The following is a 19592-nucleotide window of genomic DNA, read 5'->3' as shown; positions in this document are numbered from 1 at the left end:
AGACCTGCCCCACTGCAAGTTGAGACCATTGCTCCTTGTTCTGTCATCTGCCACCACCTAGAACAGCCTAGCCCCATCCTCCCTGGAACCCCCTTTCAGTAGTTAAAGACTGCTATCAAATCCCCCCTCATTCTTCTCTTCTGCAGACTAAAAAAGCCCAGTTCCCTCAGCCTCTCCTCATAAGTCCTGTGCTCCAGCCCCCTCATCATTTTCGTTGCCCTCTGCTGGAATCTATCCAATTTGTCCACATCCTTCCTGTCGTGGGGGGCCCTAAAATGGACACAATACTCCAAATATGACCTCACCAGTGCGGAACAAAGGGGAATAATCACTTCCCTCCATCTGCTGGCAATGCAACCCATCAAAGTTTATCCCAGCACTGTCCACTACAGGGGTGTCTTGCCCCTTACTCCAAACCAACAGATGCTGGCAGCTGTGGGCCATGGGGTGCTCTGGATCTGCTCCCCTGTCAGAAGCTGAGCTGGGAATCTCTGTGTCTGGTGCTGCTCTCCCTGTCTCTGTCCTGCCAGGGTGCTGGGACTTCATGGGGCATCCCCCAAGGTCAGGAAGCGGGAATAACCCATCCACATGTGAAACTCCAGGCTAGGGGAAAGTGATCACTCCTGTCAGTTCAGGTGTGTCTGTAACAACTGCACAAACAGACACAATGACACAGAGCTGGGAGTCTGGCTCCACTGACTGCAGGGGAGCTACGGCTAGCTTCACCAGCCACGGATCTAGGGTCAGGGATTTCAACAGAGCTGCCCCAGTTCACATTAGCCGGGGATCTGGCCCCGCTCTCTGCACATGCAGGTAACTCCAGTCCAGCACATGCATCCATGGGGTTACATTTGTCAAGTGCTTTGGGATCCTTCAGATGAAAATGGCCGTGGAGAAGGGGTTGGCCCAGCTTTGAGCAGGGGCTTGGACTAGACACCCCCTGAGGTCCTGCCAACCTCATCTTCCAGGATTCTATGAAACCAGGGCAGTGCTAGCACTGTGAGCTGTAAACCACCCTGCTGTGCTGGGCTATGTGCTGAGCCAGAATAACCCTGACCCTTCTCCCCACAGGCAAACCCTCCAGTACAGACCAGACGGGGCTTCCGTGAAAAGAAACCAAACATGGATAATTCAGCAACTTGGAGATGATTTGCTCAGCGCTTGCTAAGGCTTGGTTGACCCTGGGGATAAAAGCAGTGTCAGGGATACCTCAGTTCATTCAAATACAGTCACTCACAGCCTGGCTGGTTGGGGTATTTGTGCAAAACTCACAATCAAATTACATGTGAAAGGGGGTTTCTCTGATCACCCCACGGAGCTAAACTGTGCTTGAGCCACAATCGAGGGAGCTGCTTTGAAGTTGTGCTTCAGAAGGGCTGGCCAGCACTGCCAGACCCACTGTGAACAGGGCCTTAGTGACGGCAGGAAGGTGCTTCACGTGTGAGCATGTCTCCAGTTCTGGAGTCCACGTCTTTACCAGGCAGAGAAGATGTTGAATGAGTCAATTCCTGATGAGAAGACGGAGCCAGATCCACTCCTGGATTCCCAGGAAAACCAAGTGAAACAAATGGAAACAACTCAAGTGACCATTGCTCCAGAGGGTGTGAAGAGCAGCAAAGCTGGTTGTGCAGGTAGAGCCGCCTCTTTTGGGTCTTCTCACACCTCTCCTGTCCAAGTAGAACTTGCATTGACTCACTTGATGGTCTTTGTCTCCTCTAGTGGGCTGGGCCATGTAAGAGACACTTAAGTCAGCTATTCCCTGCAATACACTACTGCAGTGTTTGTTTTTCAACCTTTTCCCATCTGTGTCCCCCTAAAATATTTTGACCGGGGGTGTGGATCCCTTTGGAAATCCCAGACCCAGTTTGCAGATTCCCAGGATTGTGCAGACCACAGGCTGAAAGCCGTTAGCTCAGACAGGAGCCGCCCGTGTCTTTAGATCCCGAGATCCCTGCTGAAATCCCTACATCTTCACTCCACTTCCTCCTTCAGTGCTAGACAGGCTGGTCACATTTCCATCAATGTCTTCTGGGTGGAAAATGCTTTTTTGAACAGGACCATTTTTTTCCCCACAACTTTTTTGTTCAAATTATTCAGGGTTTCAAGTGGAAGCAAATGCAAACCTTCATTTCAGATGGAAACATTTTTGTTTTAGGGGCAATTTTCTGTTTGAAAATAGAATCAATTTATTTAAATTTTTCAATTTCAATTATTTAAAATTTCAGGGTCTGCTCACACACACACACACACTCTTCCTTTTATATAAACATATTTTCACTGGAAACATTTTCACCGGGCAGGGGAAATCTCTGGAAACAAAAAACACACACACAAAAAAGGTGGGGGGGGCTAGCCTCTTATTTGGAATGAAAAATTACACTTCATACAGCAAGAAATTGAGAGAATCTGCAAAATATCCCATTTTTAATCTAGCTCCAGCTGATGCTGTTCATCGTCGCAGGGCCCAGCCCTCCTGCTGTAGCCCCATCGTGAGCATTAATGACTTTTTCCATGACAGGTTGGTTATCTCAGTTGAAAGCAGGGGCATGTCGCTGGGGAGTTCTGAGCGTGGTTCTCAATCTCCTCCTCATCATCATCATCATCCTCGTCATCCTCCTTGCCCTGCCAGGTGAGTCTGGAGCCCGCAGTGACCCCGTCTCTGTGCCTTACATTCAGTGCTGGAAATGTCACAATCCCACCCGCCGCCTTCTCCCCTCCACCCCCACAGCCCAGCCCTGCTGCAATAGTCACATCAGACTCTGCTGAGCCTGGGCTTTTCTCTGGGCTTTCCCCACCCCCAGTGCCCGGCTCCCACTGGCTATTGGCTGGCGCTGCCGTGTCACCTGAACACAGCTGGTTACCCAGGGCTGCGAGTCGCCGTGTCACCCCCACTCTCCCAGCTGCCCAGTTAGTCTGTGTTTATTGCAAAGGCCTAAAATGGCTAAAAGCAGCAAGCAGAATGATGAGTCGTCCATCCCGAGAACGGGCAGCGCCTTGCACACCTGGCTGGTGGCTAAAACGTCACTCTACGAATAGCATAAGCGGCCTCACCCCCAGGCCTGCTTTAGAAAGCACAATTTTGTGCCCACAGCACCCGGCCCTGGTGTCCTTCCCCCCAGACCAGCCCTGGCCATGCAGATGCCGAAGTGCTTGTTGTGCAGGTGCAATCAGGTGTCTCAACGGCAGCATCTGGCAGGAGGCAAAATTGGAGTCGCAGCAAATGAGACGGGCTGGAAACATGGCTCCAAATTCGAGTCCCCGTGGGGAGCTGCCTAGAGAAAAGGGAAACCGGTTTAGGCACAAACTCCACCTTCCATTGTGGAGACTTTGTGTGTGCGTCTGCATACACAGTGTTCCCGTTGTGGTGTCTCTATGGTACTTGTTCCCATGGCTGCAGAGGGAGAAAGGCAAATCTCTTACCTGTTACTTTCTCATCCCCAGCAAAGCAATGTGAGCCGTGTCCAGCTACTCCTGCCTGCCCAGTATCCGCCTGCCCAGAGGGCTGGATCGGGCACCTAGGGAAGTGTTACTATTTCTCTGAGGCTGAAGCGAACTGGGCCTCCAGCCAGAGCAACTGCTCAGCATTCGGGGCCTCCCTGGCTGGGATCGACACCCAGCAGGAAATGGTGAGCTGCACAGGACGGGGTGACAAAGGCAGTTTTATGCTGGGTTTGTCCTAGGGCTGACATGGCCCCAGATGCTGCTTGAATTTAGGGCAACTTCCCACCGCCACTTTTACAGCTCAGATCAGCTGAGCTCAGCGTGCACCAGCCACGCTCCATCCTCCCTGTGCACTGGGACTGAGTTGGAGCAGTGTCAGGCTAAAATGCCGACCCTCTGCTCCAGGGGAATTCTCAGCAAGAGAATCCAGAGGCTTTTCCAGCCACTTTTGTGTGTCGGGAGCTGCTTTGCCAACCCAGGCCTTTAAAAATCAGCAGTCAGGAACCCCCCAAACCATAAGATTGACTTTAAAAGAATAGCTTTGAGGGATTTTAATTTGTTTTCTGGTTTCAGAGCTTTTTAAGGGGTCACATTTTCAAGTTTTTCCCTCTTACCATGAGGGTTAGAAACTTGTAAAAGAGGGGAGTCTCTTGTAATCACCTGACTCCAGGAGCTGGGGTGTTTGGTGTTTTTCCTAACAGCAGGAGACTCAATAAAAGTGTGGGATTAGGTAAGAAGGCAGGAGTGATAAAGGTCTGGAATGCAGCTGAGAATCTGAGCCAGGCAGCTGCTAAACACTAGAGCTGGTTAAAAATCAGCATTTCCAGCCTATGGGAAATTCAGGATAAAACCAAATGTCAAAATATCGGAATCAGGACAAGAAGCTGAAATAACTAAACTTTTAACTTTACGTTCAGTTAAAAAAACATGTGAAAATGTCTGGTTTTGACACTAGTCCGTGAGTCCTCGTGGGAGTTGTAATTTAGGTGCCTCGTGCACCCATTCTCTTCCGTGTGCCAGGATCCCTGGCTGGACTACATCTCCCATGATGCACTGGGTGGCTCAGCCAATAGGGAAATCATGGTGCATTGTAGGAGATGTAGTCTGGGGGAACCTAACTCATGGAGGAGAATGGAGGTAGGAGGCATCCGGACTACAGCTCCCATGAGGTACCCTGGTAGCTCAGCTGGCTACAGACAAATGTTGAATTGGCCTGAAACAAAATCACTGCTTGGTGGAAAATTGAAAAAATTCAGCAAAATTGACATTTACTTATGGAAAAAATCATTTTTGCAGAAAACATATTTTCTGTCACAGAAATATTTCGATGGAAAGTCTCCCGCCAGCTCTACTAAAGACAACAGACTAGTCTTAGCATGGTGTTCACACATGGGCTGATTTCCCTGTAGTTCATGGAGTGGGTAGGTATTATCTTTGAGTCTGGATTGTCATTTCTCTGTGTAGAATTCCCAGCCCTGACCACCTGCCCAGCACCCTGCGTAGCAGCTCAGACAATCCGGTGCCCACCTGCCATGGTGTGTAATGCACATTTATTTTTATTTTGGTAACAAAGGATTTTGTGATGCGCTATAAAGGTCCCTCCGACTACTGGATCGGCCTCCACAGGGAATCGGACCAGCCCTGGAAATGGACCAACGGCACCGAATTCAATAATGGGTGAGTCCCTCTCAGTTCTGTTAACTCAGTGAATGCTGCAGCTCCCATTTCAAACAGAAGAGTGACCCTGGGGTTAAGCTCTGGGCTGTGACTGGGGGAATTTGGGTTTAGTTCCTAGCTCTGCCGGAGATTTGCTGTGCCATGTTGAGTGTACTGCTCGGGGCTGGATTCTCACTGCTCGGTGAAGCTGCTCTAACGGCTGTGTGGGTTTTTTAGTTACTGTATTTGTTTGTTGCTGTTGCAGGTTTGCAATAGCAGGAGGAGAAAAATGTGCTTTTGTGAACCACGATATTACCAGTTCCAGCTGCTCCAGGGAAGGACGCTGGATCTGCAGCAAACAAGCAGAGAAAACAGAAGGCAAAGCAAAGTGACCGTAACCTGGCTGAGGCAGGTGTTGACCTTGTTACGGGGCTCTCCAAAGCTGCCTCAGTGAGTGGGGGACTTGATGATGTTGGTGAGGATGAGACAGGCCCAGCAGCAAGGAAGAGAGACACTTGCTGAAGGAACAGCCGATATCTCCTCCCCTGGGACTCTCTGGCACCGTGGCCCTCCCAGGGTGTGGGCAGCCCCTGTGTTTCGGTTTCATAACATTTGGAGCCTGCTGCTTAAAATCCATCCACGGCCTTTGTACTTATTTTCCTGCTGTGCCCTCGTCCCGCTGAGCTCAGGGCCCCGTTGTGCTGTGTGTGGCACAGACGCACAGCGAGAGCCAGGCCCTTCCCTCACAGCTCACACGCTACCTCGCTGCAGGGGGGGTCATTGTCCCCATTTTACAGAGGATGAGCTGCACCCCCGGGAAATGAAGGGACTCGCCTCAGGGCTGTGTGGCTTAGCCAGGAACAGAACCGTCAGTCCCAGCCTGGTGCTCTAACCACTAGGCCGCCCTTCCCTACACACCAGCTCAGCAATGGTCAGCTCAGGCTAATTCCACAGCCCAGCCCCCATGATTAAACAGCCCCCCCCTGCCAAAATCTCCCGCCATGCCCGAGTCCCTCCCCCCATAGGGGCTGCTGCTGCAACTGACTCTTGGGAGTGATCCTGCTAACTCAGTTATGAGAGTCAGTGGGATGAGTTGGGGTGGGGGGGAGGCTGGGTCTCAGGACTCCTGGGTTTTATCCCAACTCTAGGCAAAGGGGGGGCGGGGATCTAGTGGGTTAGAGCAGCAAGTCTGGGAGTCCTGTATTGAGAGCTCAATTCCTAGCTCTGTAACTGACTATTCCAATTCCACTCTCTGTGCCTCAGTTTCCCCACCTGCAAAATGGGGATGATGAATCTGATTGAGCTCTGGGTGGTGCTCTGAGATCATCACAGGACAGGCGCTATATTAAAGGGGAAAAAGATCATTCATAATAATTTTATTGATGAAGGAAGGGCCTGCTTCCATTATTAAAGGGCCCTCGCTGCCCTGCTCAGAGCAGGACAGCGTCTCGCTGGCAAATGCCCTGAAATGCAGAGCTGCAACTTTCAGAATGAATCTGATTCTCCTTCACCGTCCCACAGCTGTTCCCTTTAGCCTGGCCTGGAACTGGAAACCTGCGGGACAAAGCAGAGGGCCCCTGTCAGCGCGGGTGGGTCGATCACACTCAGTCGCTGGCGGCTCTTCCCTGCTCTAACAGGATCCGCGGCCGGCCTCTCCTCCAGCTCTGCTCTGGGGGCTGCCCCCTCTCCACTGCTGTCTGGGGCCTGGCCGGGGTCTGTAATGGCCTCTCCCTGCCCAGATCCCAGCGATCTGCTCCATCCTCATCCTCCTGCTGCACTAGACTCTGCCCATCCCCCTCTCCTGCTCCATGTCGCCTCCCCACTGGGCTGTGCAGATGCTGCCCCTTCTGGGTCCTCTCCTGCCTCCCTGGCTGCTCTGTTCTCCCCTCCGCCCCTGCCCCATGTGCCGGGGGATCCCCAGGGCTCTGGCCTGGCCCCTTTGTCCTGGCCTGTTCCCAGGGCTCCAGCCACCACCTCTGCTCTGGGGGACACACAAATGTCTCCCTGCCCCACGGCCCAGTCTGCTCCCGCCCAGCCCCCCTCTCAGCCGGGCTCCCCATCACCCCTCCTGGGTCCCAGCATCGTCTGACACTGAGCCCGGCTCCCGCTGGGATCCCGACCTTCCCCCAAACCTCCCCCAGCCCCTTCCGCCCGCAGAGGGGAGGGAAAGTGTTTGACTCAAGGAATCACTCACCGGGTGAGATCCAGCCGGGAGCCGTCCAGCCAGGCCCAGGCCTTCTGCGGGGAGGGGACGGACAGTCCGACCCAGAACTGATTTGACCCTTGGGTCAGGTCCTTCAGGAACTCCTGCAGTGAGCATGTGACAGGCAGCTGGTGAGTGTAACTCTCTGGTCTTGCACATCCAAGTCTGCATCTACGTAAGCCCCACAACTACAGGCTGTCGTGTCCGTCTGGCAATCCCCGTGCACAGCTGTCTGTCCATCCCTCCCTTTACATACCTCGCTCTCTCACACCCAGCCCCTGCGTTCCAGCTGAGCTGTGTTCGGCACACACAGAGTTGGGGGCTAACGATGGCTTAAAGCCGTCTTTGTCCTCCCACCTGCCCCCCCCCCGGATCCCAGGGCTAGTGATGTGGGCTGGGTGTGTCAAAGCCACCTAAGGGGTTAGGACACCCTTTTATTAACAATTAATGGGAATGGAGTGTCCAAACACCCTAGGCAGCTGTGAAAATCCAAGCCCCAAAATGTATCTGAATGAGCCCCTTGGCCTCTGCTCCAGCGGGATGTTATCGCCCCTTTACCAGCTCCTCCCGGTCCCGGATCACCAGCAGCAGAGACCCCCTCACTGAGCAGTCGGCGCGGCTCTCGTTCCATATTTTATTTTCTCTGGAGAGCCAGTAGCACTTATCCCCATGCAGCCGCCAGTCCGTGGGGCAGAGTTTGCACCTGGAGCCCCCTGGAGAGAGAGAGAAGCATCACCAATACTCTGAGCGCCCTGGGCCTCAGTCCCAGTCCCTGCTTTCTGCGGCTGGGGCAGGGAATGGGGGTGAATCTGCTTTGTGCTGCCTGAAATCTGGGGCTGCTGGTTCCTGGTGTCAGTTAGAGCAGCCTTGGGGCTGCTCTACCTTATGCTTTGTTCCCTTAGGGTCCCCTGGGAAGCAGAGAATTCCGGTAGTGCAGTGTGCTCTAGCCCAGTGTTTCTCAATTATATTTCCCCGTGGAACCCTTGCCCAGCCATGCCATAGCCTCCGCCGAAAAGTCCAAGAAATCTTCCCTCTTTTGGCAGCGCACTATCTAAGCCATTTTCGGCAGCCCCATCAGCTGTTTGGCGGCGCGATAGCAGCTGATCGGCAGCTCACTGACAGCTGTGCGGTGGCAAGGCAACTTATGTTTATCTCGGCGGCACGGCTCCGCTTTTTCGCAAAACCCTTCAACTCGTCCCATGGAACCCTGGGTTCCAAGGAACACTATTTGAGAAACACTGCTCTAGCCACACCCCCTACATTAGGGGTTGGGAACTGGGTGGGTTCAGGGTCCTTGCCCTAGCTCCATGCCTGCCAGAGAGGCTCCTCCAGGGGAGGGCAAAGTCTCAGTGGGATCTAGGTAAAGGGTCCCACTTTAGTCCACTTTTCACTGTCAGAGTGGCCTAGAAGGGTCTTGGAGGAACTGGGGGGTGTTCGGGGGGAGAATTGTGCTGTAAATCAAACTGGGAAGAGGAGGGGGGTCAGGACCCAGGTGTGATGGGGCATGGAAGGGGAAAAGGGGTCCAGCTGCTAACGAACGGGGCAGGGGCGAGCCCATAAGACAATCTCCCTAAGGAGAGGTGACCCCCTCCCACCACTGGAAAAAAGTGCACAGCTTTGTATTACGTCGCCATTAACAGCTACGTGGCCGGGTATTACCCGGAATGGCCACGAGAGGTCGCTGCCCCACACGGTCTCAGCCCAGCCCCAGAGGCGGCTGACGTGACAGAAGGGCACCGAGCGGGACGGGGGGGGGGGGGGGGTAGGTGGGTGCAGCCAGCAGGGGGCGGCGTGTCCCTGCTCTGCACCAGCCCCACAGCCTGGGACGGCAGCTGGGTTTCCACGGGCAGCGCCCGGGGGCGGAGGGCGGCTCAGAGACACACGAGCCGGGGTTACCTGCTGGGCCGGGCTGGGCCGGGTGGCACAGACTTTGCGTCAGTTGGGATAGGAAACGCTGCAGGCAGGCGCTGCATTCTGCTGTGCAGGTGGCTCCGCTCCCAGGGGGTGTCCATGTGTCTCCGCTCCCAGCTCCGTGGCAATCGGGCGCTACCGGGGTCTGTCCCTTCTCAGACGCCAGCTTGGAAACTGCAAAGCAGCGTCGGTTTGAGTGAGAGCGACCGGTCGATGTTACAGGGTTTGCTGGGTAAAAGCACCAGCAGAGAATCGTGCAGAGACACCGGGCCTGGCCTGAAGCCCATTCAGCCTCCTCTGCTCTGACTCCAATGGGCTTCGGGGCAGCCCAAAGGGGCAGGTTCTAAAAAAGCGGATTGAAAATCACCGGGAATTAGGGGCCTAAATCCCTTGGGTCCCTCTGCAAACCCAGCCGGTGTTTGCCTCTATCTAAGTTATCCGGCCCCTGTCACTGGATTATGAGAGGGAGGCAGAGCAGGGCTGTTATCTCCATTGCACAGGTGGGGAAACTGAGGCACAGCGTGTCTTGAGGTGGCGAGGACCAGCCCGGGTTCCCAGCTGAGGATGGCACACCTGAGCTGGCCTTTTGTGCTGCAGATTCAAGACAGTGGAGCCCTTCTTGTCCTGCCTTGTGCGCCCCAGGGAGAGGAGGAGCCGGGAGCCGCGTGGGCTGGGGTGTGAGATCGCACAGGAAGCTGAGATGCTGGGCTGCAGCCGGGTGGACACGACGTGGTCAGAGCGTCCGGTGTGCGGGGCTCTCTGCTGCTCTAGAAGTTGGTTCAGTCACAGAAGCGCTTCCAGCCAGTGATGGGCGCCCTTCCCCCTCCAGTGCAGCCACCCTGATACCAAGGTGAGGGGCACAGCCTGTGTGTCGGAGAGCTTCTCTGGCCCCCGGCGCTTGCTGTCTGCGCCCCTCACCCACATTCCCTGTGATGCAGGGGAGGATCATGGGGACAGATTATTAAAGGTGCCGAAAGAAGATGCAGACAGGCTCCGAGTGGGGTTTTCAGAAGCACCTAGGCCCAGTTATTTAGGAGTCTAACTCCCATGGGCCCTAGGTGCTTAATTCCCCTTGTCCTCAATAGGTGTTAGGCACCTGGGCTCCAGAAAACATCCCACTAGGCCCCTAAACCCCTGTGGCATTCTAGCCTTAAATCAGCCTGGGTCATATAGGAAATTTGTGGCAGAACCAAGAACCGGTCCCAGAGCTCCTGAGTCCCCGATTAGCACCCAAACCACCAGGCCAGCCTTCGCCTGGGCTGCCTGTGAGCTGCTGCTGCGAACAGCCGGCTCCACCTGAAGTGTCAGCTGGTCGATGGGAACAAGAGAGCAGGGAAACAATTCACAGCCACATTTTGCTGCTGTCTTTCTCCATGTATCGCCCAGCCGCATTTCCCCATTAGTGCGAGTCGAGGATCCTGGTACTGAAATGCCCAGTGCTGCGGAAAAGCTAGGGGGAAAACAGGAATAATTTTTCCTTACGCCCAGATTTTCAAGCAGGTGGAAATGTTTCAAATTCTGAAATGTCAACAACCCCTTTGAAACGCCCGGCTGGTGGTGTTGGCCAGTCACCTTGGAGCTGATCCAGTGCAGGTAACAGAAAGGCAGCATTGTTTAATGGATAGGGCTGAGAGCCAGGAAATCTGGGATCATATCCCAGCTCTGCCACTGATCTGCTGTATAACCTTGGGTAAATCACTTCTCCTCTTTGCTTTCTCTGTCTTGTCCATTAAGACTGAGCTCTTTGGAGGCAGGGACTGTCTTTTACTTTGTCTGTTCAGCGCTCGGCGCAATGGGGCCCTGATCTCAGCTGGGGTAGGGTCTGTCTTTCGCTGTGTGTCTCTGCAGCCCCCGGCACAACGGGGCCCTGATCTCAGTTAGACCTGATCATTGACTTTTTCCACTAGGAACACATCAGTTCGGCAAAACCTTTGTTTTTCTTTGCGAATGTTTCATGCCATTTTTAAAATCAACTCCGGTATTAGAGTTGGTTGAAAAAATGTTGATGAAACACTCACATAATTTTCTGCACTGCCTCCCAAGTTTTAATTTCATGTTAAGTTTGAATCTTCAAAACATAGGGTTTTTGGGTTTTTAAGTTGGGATAGAGGGTGACAAGAGATTTTTTTTATATCCATAAAATTTTCCCTACTTTTTATCCAGTTCTAGTGTAAGTCTGGATTTGTCTAGCCTCACACTCACACTCACACACCCTGTCTGTCTCCTCACACACTCATCCATATAGTTATCCACACACACACACACACTCACTCACACAGACACACACACACTGTCTTTCTCTCTCATTATATTTCAGTCAGGCTGTCAACAGCGTCAGGCTGTTTTTCTACAACGGAATTTACCCAGCAGTGGAAGACCAGGGAGGCCACGCTACACACTTATGCAAACGCACAAATGAACACCCAGCTTTTGGCACTTACCCCACATCCCCAGCGCTATGACAGTTACCACCAAAACACAGATCACAACACACGCCGCGCACAGAGCCCGCCGGTGCCTCTGGGGGTTCAGAGGAGGACCTGGAAGAGTCGGTGTTTGGTAAAACACAATCAGAATCGAGCTCAGGACTTATTTCCCCCCATAAATTTGTCAATGAAAATTTTGCTCCTTTTGTCTTTAACTGGGAACTTGTGTGAAAACAGTTTGATTTTCCTCAGATGTTCCACTTTTCGGTACTTTGTTCCCAACGAAAACACCCTTTGGTGGTTCTGTTGTGGTGTGGCCCATTCCTAGTTCTAATTTCCCTTTTCCATTTCCAAAGTCGGCCGGGGCGGGGGAGGGAGCAGTTTCTTTGCCAGTTTTGACTGGGCAGCTCAGTGACACGAGGGGTTTTTCAACACCGACCCCCCCTTTCTTTCCCAGTATTTTTCGCCCTCGGCGGAGAAAAATGTCAGGCTGGGAAAAGGCAGTTTTTAAAAATGAAAAAAGGAAAATAACCAAAACATTTCCTCAGAAAATTTCCAAACCGAATCCGAGTACGACCCACAGTTCAACAAGCAAAGACGTGCAGCAGCGTTCGCTCACGGGGCAGGAAGAATAATCCCCAGCACTTCTGGTATCGCTGCATGAAATTCTACAGCCCGGGTGTATGGATCAGGAGAACGCCTGCGTTCTGCCCCTGGCTCTGTGCGGGCAGTGGGGCCTAGTGGTTGGGGAGGGAGCCAGGACTCCTGGGTTATGCCTCCAATTTTGGGAGGGGAGTGGGGTCTAATGGGTTAGAGCAGGGGGCAGCTGGAAACCAGGACTCCTGGGTTCTATCCTTGGCCCTGGGAGGCGAGTGGGGTCAGAGCAGCAGGACCATGGGGCAGGATCCCTGGCTCTGGGAGAGGGGTGGGCTGTCCTGGGTTAGAACTGGGCATTAGGGCTTCTCTCTCCCTTCCTGTAGGTGAGACATGGGATCTGTTGGTTAGATCTGGGGCTCAGGACTTGGGGGTCCCCCTCTCTACACTGTGAGGACAGTGGGATTTGTGTGGGGATGAGCAGGGGAAAGGAAAGGCTTCCTGGGTTCTTTTCCTACCTGCGGCACTGATTTGCTGCATGGCCACGGGCAAGTCACTGTCGCCATCTGGGCCTGTTTTTCCCATTGACCCCCACCTTGGAGACCCTGGGATGCAAAGCTCCCATCAGGCACGTGCGTAGGTCCTGAAGGATCAGGCCCCGTATGCTACCTGCACGGCTAACCCAGCTCTTGTCTGAACCAGACTCTCCCCCGCCCCTGCCAGGCCATGTCCCCTCCCTGCCCTAGCCCTCACCCTGCTGCCGGGACGTGCAGGCGGCAGGCGGAGAGCAGGATTTGAAATCAGTACCTTGGATCCGGGCCGGGGCAGGGACGGCCGAGCCGCCCCCCTTGGGCCGCAGGTTCAGCATCATGTAGCCCTCCTCGTCCTCCATGGCCCGAGAATGCAGCAGGAGCCGCTCAGGGCCACACGAGGTGTGGAGAGGTGAGACCTCACAGGAAGCTGAGACGCTGGCCTGCAGCCGTGTGGGCAGAGCCTCCAGCCCCAGGGACTCTTTGCTACTGCTGCAGAGTTGCCTCGAGTCACGGCAGGGCTCTTCCCGCCCGTGGTGGGCGCGCCCTGATGCCAGGGTGAGGGGCACAGCCCGCCTGTCTAGGCGCTTTAGCCAGCCCCTCTCGATGTAGCATCCGCCTGCCGGTGTGGAAACGGTGCTATTTGGGTGAAAGAGCTGCGTGCCTCAGTTTCCCCCGCCACTGGCTGTGAAAGGTTCGCTGTCCCCCTGGGGCAGGCACCAGAGGCAGTGGGCCTGTCTGGATCCGTGGCAATGCGCTGTCCGGAACTGACTCCGTATGGACAGACAGCACCGGAGAGGCAGGGGAGGAAGCGTCGATGATGAAGCCCAAAACATCAGCACAGACAGAGGCCAAGACCCCTGAGGCGTCGGCTCCCCGAGGTACGAACAGGACCGGCCAGCGCAGGGAGAGCTGAAGCCCAGGCAGCTTCGGGCCAGCACGGACACTGAGCTTGGCTTTCCCAGACTAACCTAAGGGCTCTTGGACGTTGTGTCTCAGCTGGCTCGGTTTGGGAAGGCAGCTGCATCGCTGCCCTAAAGGGGCGAAGTCTCTCCCAGGCGTCTGAACTCATTGGGGCCTGCTGGGGAGCCCTGATGCAACCTAAGAGGTGCTGGAGCCACATGGGGAAACTGAGGCACAGAGCCATTCGGAGACATGACCAAGCTCACACAAGAAGCCAGTAGCAGAGCCAGGAAGTGCAGCCTGACCTCAAGGCCCAGTCCAGAGGCGTAACCACACGGTCAGCCTCTTTTTCCCCAACCATCACTTTAGATCTCATTCTCCTGTCATTTCCGCCAGCAGATCACCCCCCCTTTGCACAGGCAATGTACGGCTCCGAAGGGCATCGCTCCGGGCTGTGTTTTAGCCCCCACTCAGTATAAATGTCCCTTTCCCCTCGGTCAGATCCCACCCTCCGTGCACAGACCGGGAGTCGAATGGATTTTTCACACGCCTTTTATTGATTCACACACTCTGTGGTAACAACAATGCCGGGGAGTGAACGTAGCTGGGCCCGAATCCAGGATCTATCGCTCTAAACCACTCGAAGCCCTAGCGTTCGAGCTAGTCAGCCAGCTCTGTTGGCACTTCCGCCCAGAGGTTTTCGAGAGGAACCGAAGCACGTTCACACAGCTCGCACTATCCAGCCAGCCGCCGGCTTTGCAGGAGAAGCACCAGGCTGAGCCTTTCCTGCTCCAGCTGGGCGGAAAACGGGTTTCATTTCCATGGTACATTTGCACTTTGGTGGCCCAAAAACGGAACACTTTTCAGCTGCAAAACTCTGAAAATGTGCAGCCCCTCACCCATCGTTCAGCCCCAAACTGCAGCCAACTGACCGATTTTGGAGGGGCGCGGAGGGAGTTTAGGTGAGAAGTTTTCACTATTCCGGATTCCCAGTGAAAACTCACATTTTTCCAAGGAAACCGACACTTTCTGCATAGGGTGGGAGAACGGATCCCTCGAGACTGGGTTTTGATGGAAAATCGGCTTTTCCATTTTACCAAATTTCCCTCGAACATATTGGGCTTCGCTTGGAAAAAGGTGAATTTTCCCTTAAAAAAAACACCCCAAAGGCCCAACAACCAAAATACTTTGAGTGTGAAGCGCCCTGCGGAAGTCACACCTCGGTAGCATCGTGTCTCCGTGCTTCGCTGGGAGCTGGCACCACTTTTTAACAGCAGGGACACAGCCTGTCCCTTTAAGGATCAGAAGCCTGGGGCCAACCAAATGCAGGGATCATTAACCAAATGCAGCTGAGACAGGGACAGGGGTCCCCTTAAAGAGCTGGGTGTCAGTAAGAAGGGGGACAGGAAGCAGGGGGAGGAGAGAGATCAGAGAGTAGGAACCTGCTGGGAAATTAGCGTCCAGGAAGGGGCCCTGGGAGACAGGGCTTAGATAGGAGCAGGGCAGGTTCTGCAGTGCCCAGGGTGCAGGAGGGATGCCCTACAAAGGGGCTGAATTTGTGTGTGTCGCGTTTGTTAAGGATCTGGGAAAGGTGAGCCCGGAAGAGGAGTTTTCATGGTGACAGGGGAGCTCTGCCTAGGATTTCTCAGTTGCTGGACACAGTCCAGTTTGGACCCTGAGGATTTTATCTTTGGACCGAGAAGATTTGTGTGTCTTGGTCAATGAGTCTGGAGCAGGACGTGACCCCGAAGAGGGGAGAAACTGAGGCAGTGTGCTGCAACGCCAGGCCTTGTCCGGAGGGGGCATTCTTGGTGGTGAGTTTTATGAGAGGGTGGTTAACCATGGGAACAAACTGCCGGGGGAGGCGGGGGAGGCTCCTTTTCTTGGCATCTTCAGATCCAGCCTGGAGGCCTGTCTGGGTTAGTCAAACACACGTTCTTCAGCTCCAGACAGGGGTAGCTGGGTGAAATTGAATGGTCTGTGAGATACAGGAGGCCACCCCGGATGATTTAATTGGCCCTTCTGCCCTTAAACCTTTATGGATACCACTGGCACGGCCGTCTGCTGAGAGTCTGAGCCCGTCACTCTGAGAGCTGCCCCGAGCGTAACTGCCCCAGCAACGCTGCCTGAGTCTGCCGAGAGTCTGAGACAACGGTGCTGAGACGGGGCAGGCGTCCAGTGGTAGCACCAGCACTGTCAGCAGTGCTGGGAGGGGAGTGTGGTCTGGGGGGTTAGAGCTGGGAGGCTAGTGCCAGGACTCCTGGGTTCTCTCCTAGCTCTAGGCACAGAGTGGGGTCTCGTGGGTCAGAGCAGCCAGGCTGGGGGTCCGGTGTCGAGACGTCAGTTCCTAGCTCTGTCGCTGACTCTCCGGGCAGCCCTACCTAGGTCAAGTCCCCGCTCTGTGCCTCAGTTTCCCCACTTGCGGAATGGGGATGATGAATCTGACAGCGCTGAGCAGTGCTTTGAGATCCTCACAGGACGGGTGCTATTTTAAAGGGCAAAAGATCATTCATAAGCATTTTACTGATGAAGGAAGGGCCCGTTTCCAGTATTAAAGGGCCATCGATGCCCTGCTCAGAGCGGGATGGCGTCTCGCTGGCAAATCCACTGCAATCCAGAGCTGCAGCTGTCCGAACGAATCTGATTCCACTTCACTGTCCCACAGCTGTTCTCTTCAGCCTGGCCCAGCCCCGGGAACCTGCGGGACAAAGCAGAGGGCCCCTGTCAGTGCAGGTGGGTCGATCACACTCAGTCGCTGGCGGCTCTTCCCTGCTTTAACAGGATCTGCGGCCGGCCTCTCCTCCAGCTCTGCCCTGGGGGGCTGCCCCCTCTCCACCGCTGTCAGGGGCCTGGCCAGGGTCTCTAACGGCCTCTGCCTGCCCAGATCCCAGGGATCTGCTCCATCCTCATCCTCCCTGCTGTGCTAGACCCTGCCCATCCCCCTCTCCTGCTCCTCATCTCTTCCCTACAGGGCTGTGCAGATGCTGCCCCCTCCCGGTCCCTTCCTGCCTCCCTGGCTGCTCTGTTCTCCCCTCCTCCACTGCCCCATGCACCAGAGGATCCCCAGAGCTCTGGCCTGGCCCCTTTGCTCCAGCCTGGCCCCAGGTCTCCAGCTACCACCTCTGCGCTGGGGGATGCACAAATCTCTTCCTGCCCCATGGCCCTGCCTGCTCCCGCCCAGCCCCCCTCTCAGCCAGGCTCCCCATCATCCCTCCTGAGGTCCCAGCATCGTCTGACACTGAGCCCGGCTCCCGCTGGGATCCCAACCTTCCCCCAAATCTTCCCCGGCCCCTTCCGCCCGCAGAGGGCAGGGAAAGTGTTTGACTCAAGGAATCACTCACCGGGTGAGATCCAGCCGGGAGCCGTCCAGCCAGACCCAGGCCTTCTGCGGGGAGGGGACGGACAGTCCGACCCAGAACTGCTTTGACCAGTGTGTCAGGTCCTTCAGGAACTCCTGCAGTGAGCGTGCGACAGGCAGCTGGTGAGTGTAACTCTCTGGTCTTGCACACCCAAGTCTGCATCTACGTCAGCCCCACAACTACAGGCTGTCGTGTCCGACTGGCAATCCCCATGCACAGCTGTCTGTCCATCCATCCCTTCACATACCTCGCTCTCTCACACCCAGCCCCTCCATGCCAGCTGATCCTCGGGCTAGTGATGTAGGCTGTGCTTGTCAAAGACGCCTAAGGGGTTTGGACACCCTGTTATTAACAATTAATGGGAAGGGAGTGTCCAAACACCCTAGGCAGCCAGGAAAATCTAAGCCTGAAAATGTATCTGAATGAGCCCCTTGGCCTCTGTACCCAGGGCCCATCCCTGCAGGGGCAGCTCCAGCGGGATGTTATCGCCCCTTTACCAGCTCCTCCCGGTCCCGGATCACCAGCAGATGAGAGCCCCTCGCTGAGCAGTCGGCGCGGCTCTCGCTCCATGTGTTACTGTCTCTGGAGACCCAGTAGCACTTGTCCCCGCGCAGCCGCCAGTCTGTGGGGCAGAGTTTGCACCCGGAGCCCACTGGAAAGAGAGAAGCGTCACTAGTGCTCTGAGCGCCCTGGTCCTCAGTCCCAGCCACCCCCTTCCTGCGGCTCAGGCAGGGGATGGGGGTAAAATGGGTTTAAATCCCCTTTGTGCTGCCTGAAATCTGGGGCTGTGCAGGTCCCTGCCTGGTTCCTGGTGTCAGTTAGAGCAGCCTCGGGGCTTCTCTGCCTTATCCACTGCTGCCTTGTGGGCCCTGGGAAGCAGAGAATACCCATAGTGCACTGCACTCTAGCCACACCCCCAATCTGCCCCCTGCACAGGGGGCTGGAGCAGGGCGGGTGCAGAGCCCTTATCCCAGCTTCACATCATCTAGGGAGGCCCATGCAGGGGGGGTTTCATGGGGTGTCTGCATCCATTGCAAAGCCACTTTACAGGCCAGAGTGGCCTAGAATGGGCTAGGACAACGGAAGACGTGTTAGTGGAAATCTAGCCGGGTATGGGGGGGGAAGGGAGGTGAGGCGTGGGCTGGGAGCCCAGGAGAGGAAGTGGGACCCCAGGGCTGTCAGGGGATGGGGAGGGACGGTGAGTCCATGACACAGTCTCTCCGCTGGGACCCGACGCCGCTCTGCAAACGTGGCCATCCCGGTGCTAGATTATTTCAAAACCCACCTGTGGGGTCCCCACTTGTGTGTACCTGGCACGGCCACTAGATGTCGCTGCCCCACACGGTCTCGGCCCAGCCCCACGCCCAGCCCCAGCCGAGGCGGCTGCAGTGACAGACGGGCACCGAGCGGGGCTGGGGGGGGGTAGGTGGGTGCAGCCAGCAGGGGGCGGCATGTCCCTGCTCTGTGTAAAGGGTCTATTAGCCCCTTATTGAAACTTAGTGGGTCTTTTGGGTTGGCATCTCCGGAGGAAGCAGCACCCTGGGACAGACACAGCCCCCAGGGCCAGCGGGGAGAGGCCAGCTCAGGTCAGCCTGATTGACAGGGCGGGCAGGCCAATGAGGGAGCCAGGAGGGTGCGGGAAGCCCAGCCCTGGGTGTGAACTGGAGCTGCATGGCTGGGGCAGAACTGAGGGGAGCTAAGGACAAAGCAGCAGCAGCTGGAAGAGGAGCACAGAAAAGCTGAATGGAGCCGAGCTGAGCCGACCCACAGCAGCAGAGCAGGGGGCATCCCAGAGCCAAGCACAGCTGCATGGAGCAGAGCGAGCTGGGGCAGGAGCCGTCTGGAGCCGGGTGTGGTGAGCAGCTGGGCAGAGCGAAGGGGACTCTGGGAGTGTGCGGCTCCTGGCAGAGCAGGGGCTGACTCTGCATCCCTCCAGCGCAGCCAGGGCCTGGACAGTGGGCCTGCGACGTGTGACAGACTGTGAGCCCCACAGACACTGTGTGTGGTGCCCCGGGCCAGGGGCAGTGCTGGGGGTTTGCCTTTCACCCTTCTCCTCTTTTCTTATTGTATACTTGATTTGGTTGCTGTTTGTGTAACACATTGTGTTGCTTTGCAGTGTGTGCACTGATCAGTGGGTCAGGGAAACACCCAGCGCAGAGTTAGACCCCGGCGTGGGGACACCCAACCCCTGCCCTAGGGGACCATGGCAAGATTGGGGGTTGAGCCCCAGGAATCCTGGGTCCAGCCTTGTCGGGGTTACAGGCACCCCACCACACAGGAGAGTGGGAGGAGCCCTCGAGGTCAGGTGGGGCCTCTGGGTAAAGAGAGTGGGAGCAGGGACTCAGATCCTTTTGCTAGCCAACTCTACCGGGGCAGTGTACAAGCAAGGGAAGTTCCCCACATTCCCCCGCTTACATCTGCACCAGCCCCACAGCCTGGGACGGCAACTGGGTTTCCACGGGCAGCGCCCGGGGGCGGAGGGCGGCTCAGAGACACACGAGCCGGGGTTACCTGCTGGGCCAGGCTGGGCCGGGTGGCACAGACTTTGCGTCAGTTGGGATCGGATGCG

The 19592-nt window shown here is 55.8% G+C and overlaps 3 protein-coding genes across 3 annotated transcripts; 1 reads left to right on the top strand and 2 right to left on the bottom strand.

The window, feature by feature from the left end:
* Positions 1–1489: 1489 nt before the first annotated feature.
* LOC137161570 (C-type lectin domain family 2 member D-like) lies at positions 1490–5605 on the top strand. Its single transcript, XM_067560950.1, has 5 exons — positions 1490–1631; positions 2519–2629; positions 3442–3626; positions 5015–5118; positions 5363–5605. The coding sequence occupies exons 1-5, from the start codon at positions 1490–1492 to the stop codon at positions 5487–5489; spliced, it is 669 nt and encodes a 222-aa protein (XP_067417051.1). The 3' UTR covers positions 5490–5605.
* Positions 5606–6518: 913 nt separating this feature from the next.
* Positions 6519–13123, bottom strand: LOC137161569 (killer cell lectin-like receptor subfamily F member 1). The gene is made up of 6 exons (XM_067560949.1): positions 13039–13123; positions 11653–11751; positions 9197–9385; positions 7859–8013; positions 7292–7404; positions 6519–6651 (listed from the first exon to the last, which is right to left on the bottom strand). Exons 1-6 carry the CDS (start codon positions 13121–13123, stop codon positions 6528–6530), a joined length of 765 nt encoding a protein of 254 aa, XP_067417050.1. The 3' UTR covers positions 6519–6527.
* Positions 13124–16238: 3115 nt separating this feature from the next.
* On the bottom strand, positions 16239–19589 carry LOC137161572 (killer cell lectin-like receptor subfamily B member 1B allele C; the record flags this gene model as incomplete). The annotated part of the gene is made up of 4 exons (XM_067560951.1): positions 16239–16362; positions 17006–17118; positions 17521–17675; positions 19535–19589. Coding segments are annotated over 4 exons (447 nt in total), but the record flags the coding sequence as incomplete, so codon positions are not given.
* Positions 19590–19592: the final 3 nt, after the last annotated feature.

The sequence above is a fragment of the Emydura macquarii genome, unplaced genomic scaffold, assembly GCF_026122565.2.
Source record: "Emydura macquarii macquarii isolate MOO-44397 ecotype Brisbane River unplaced genomic scaffold, CSIRO-AGI_Emac_v2 contig_2324, whole genome shotgun sequence".
NCBI lineage: Eukaryota > Metazoa > Chordata > Testudines > Chelidae > Emydura > Emydura macquarii.
This window is presented reverse-complemented; position numbering and strand designations above follow the sequence as displayed.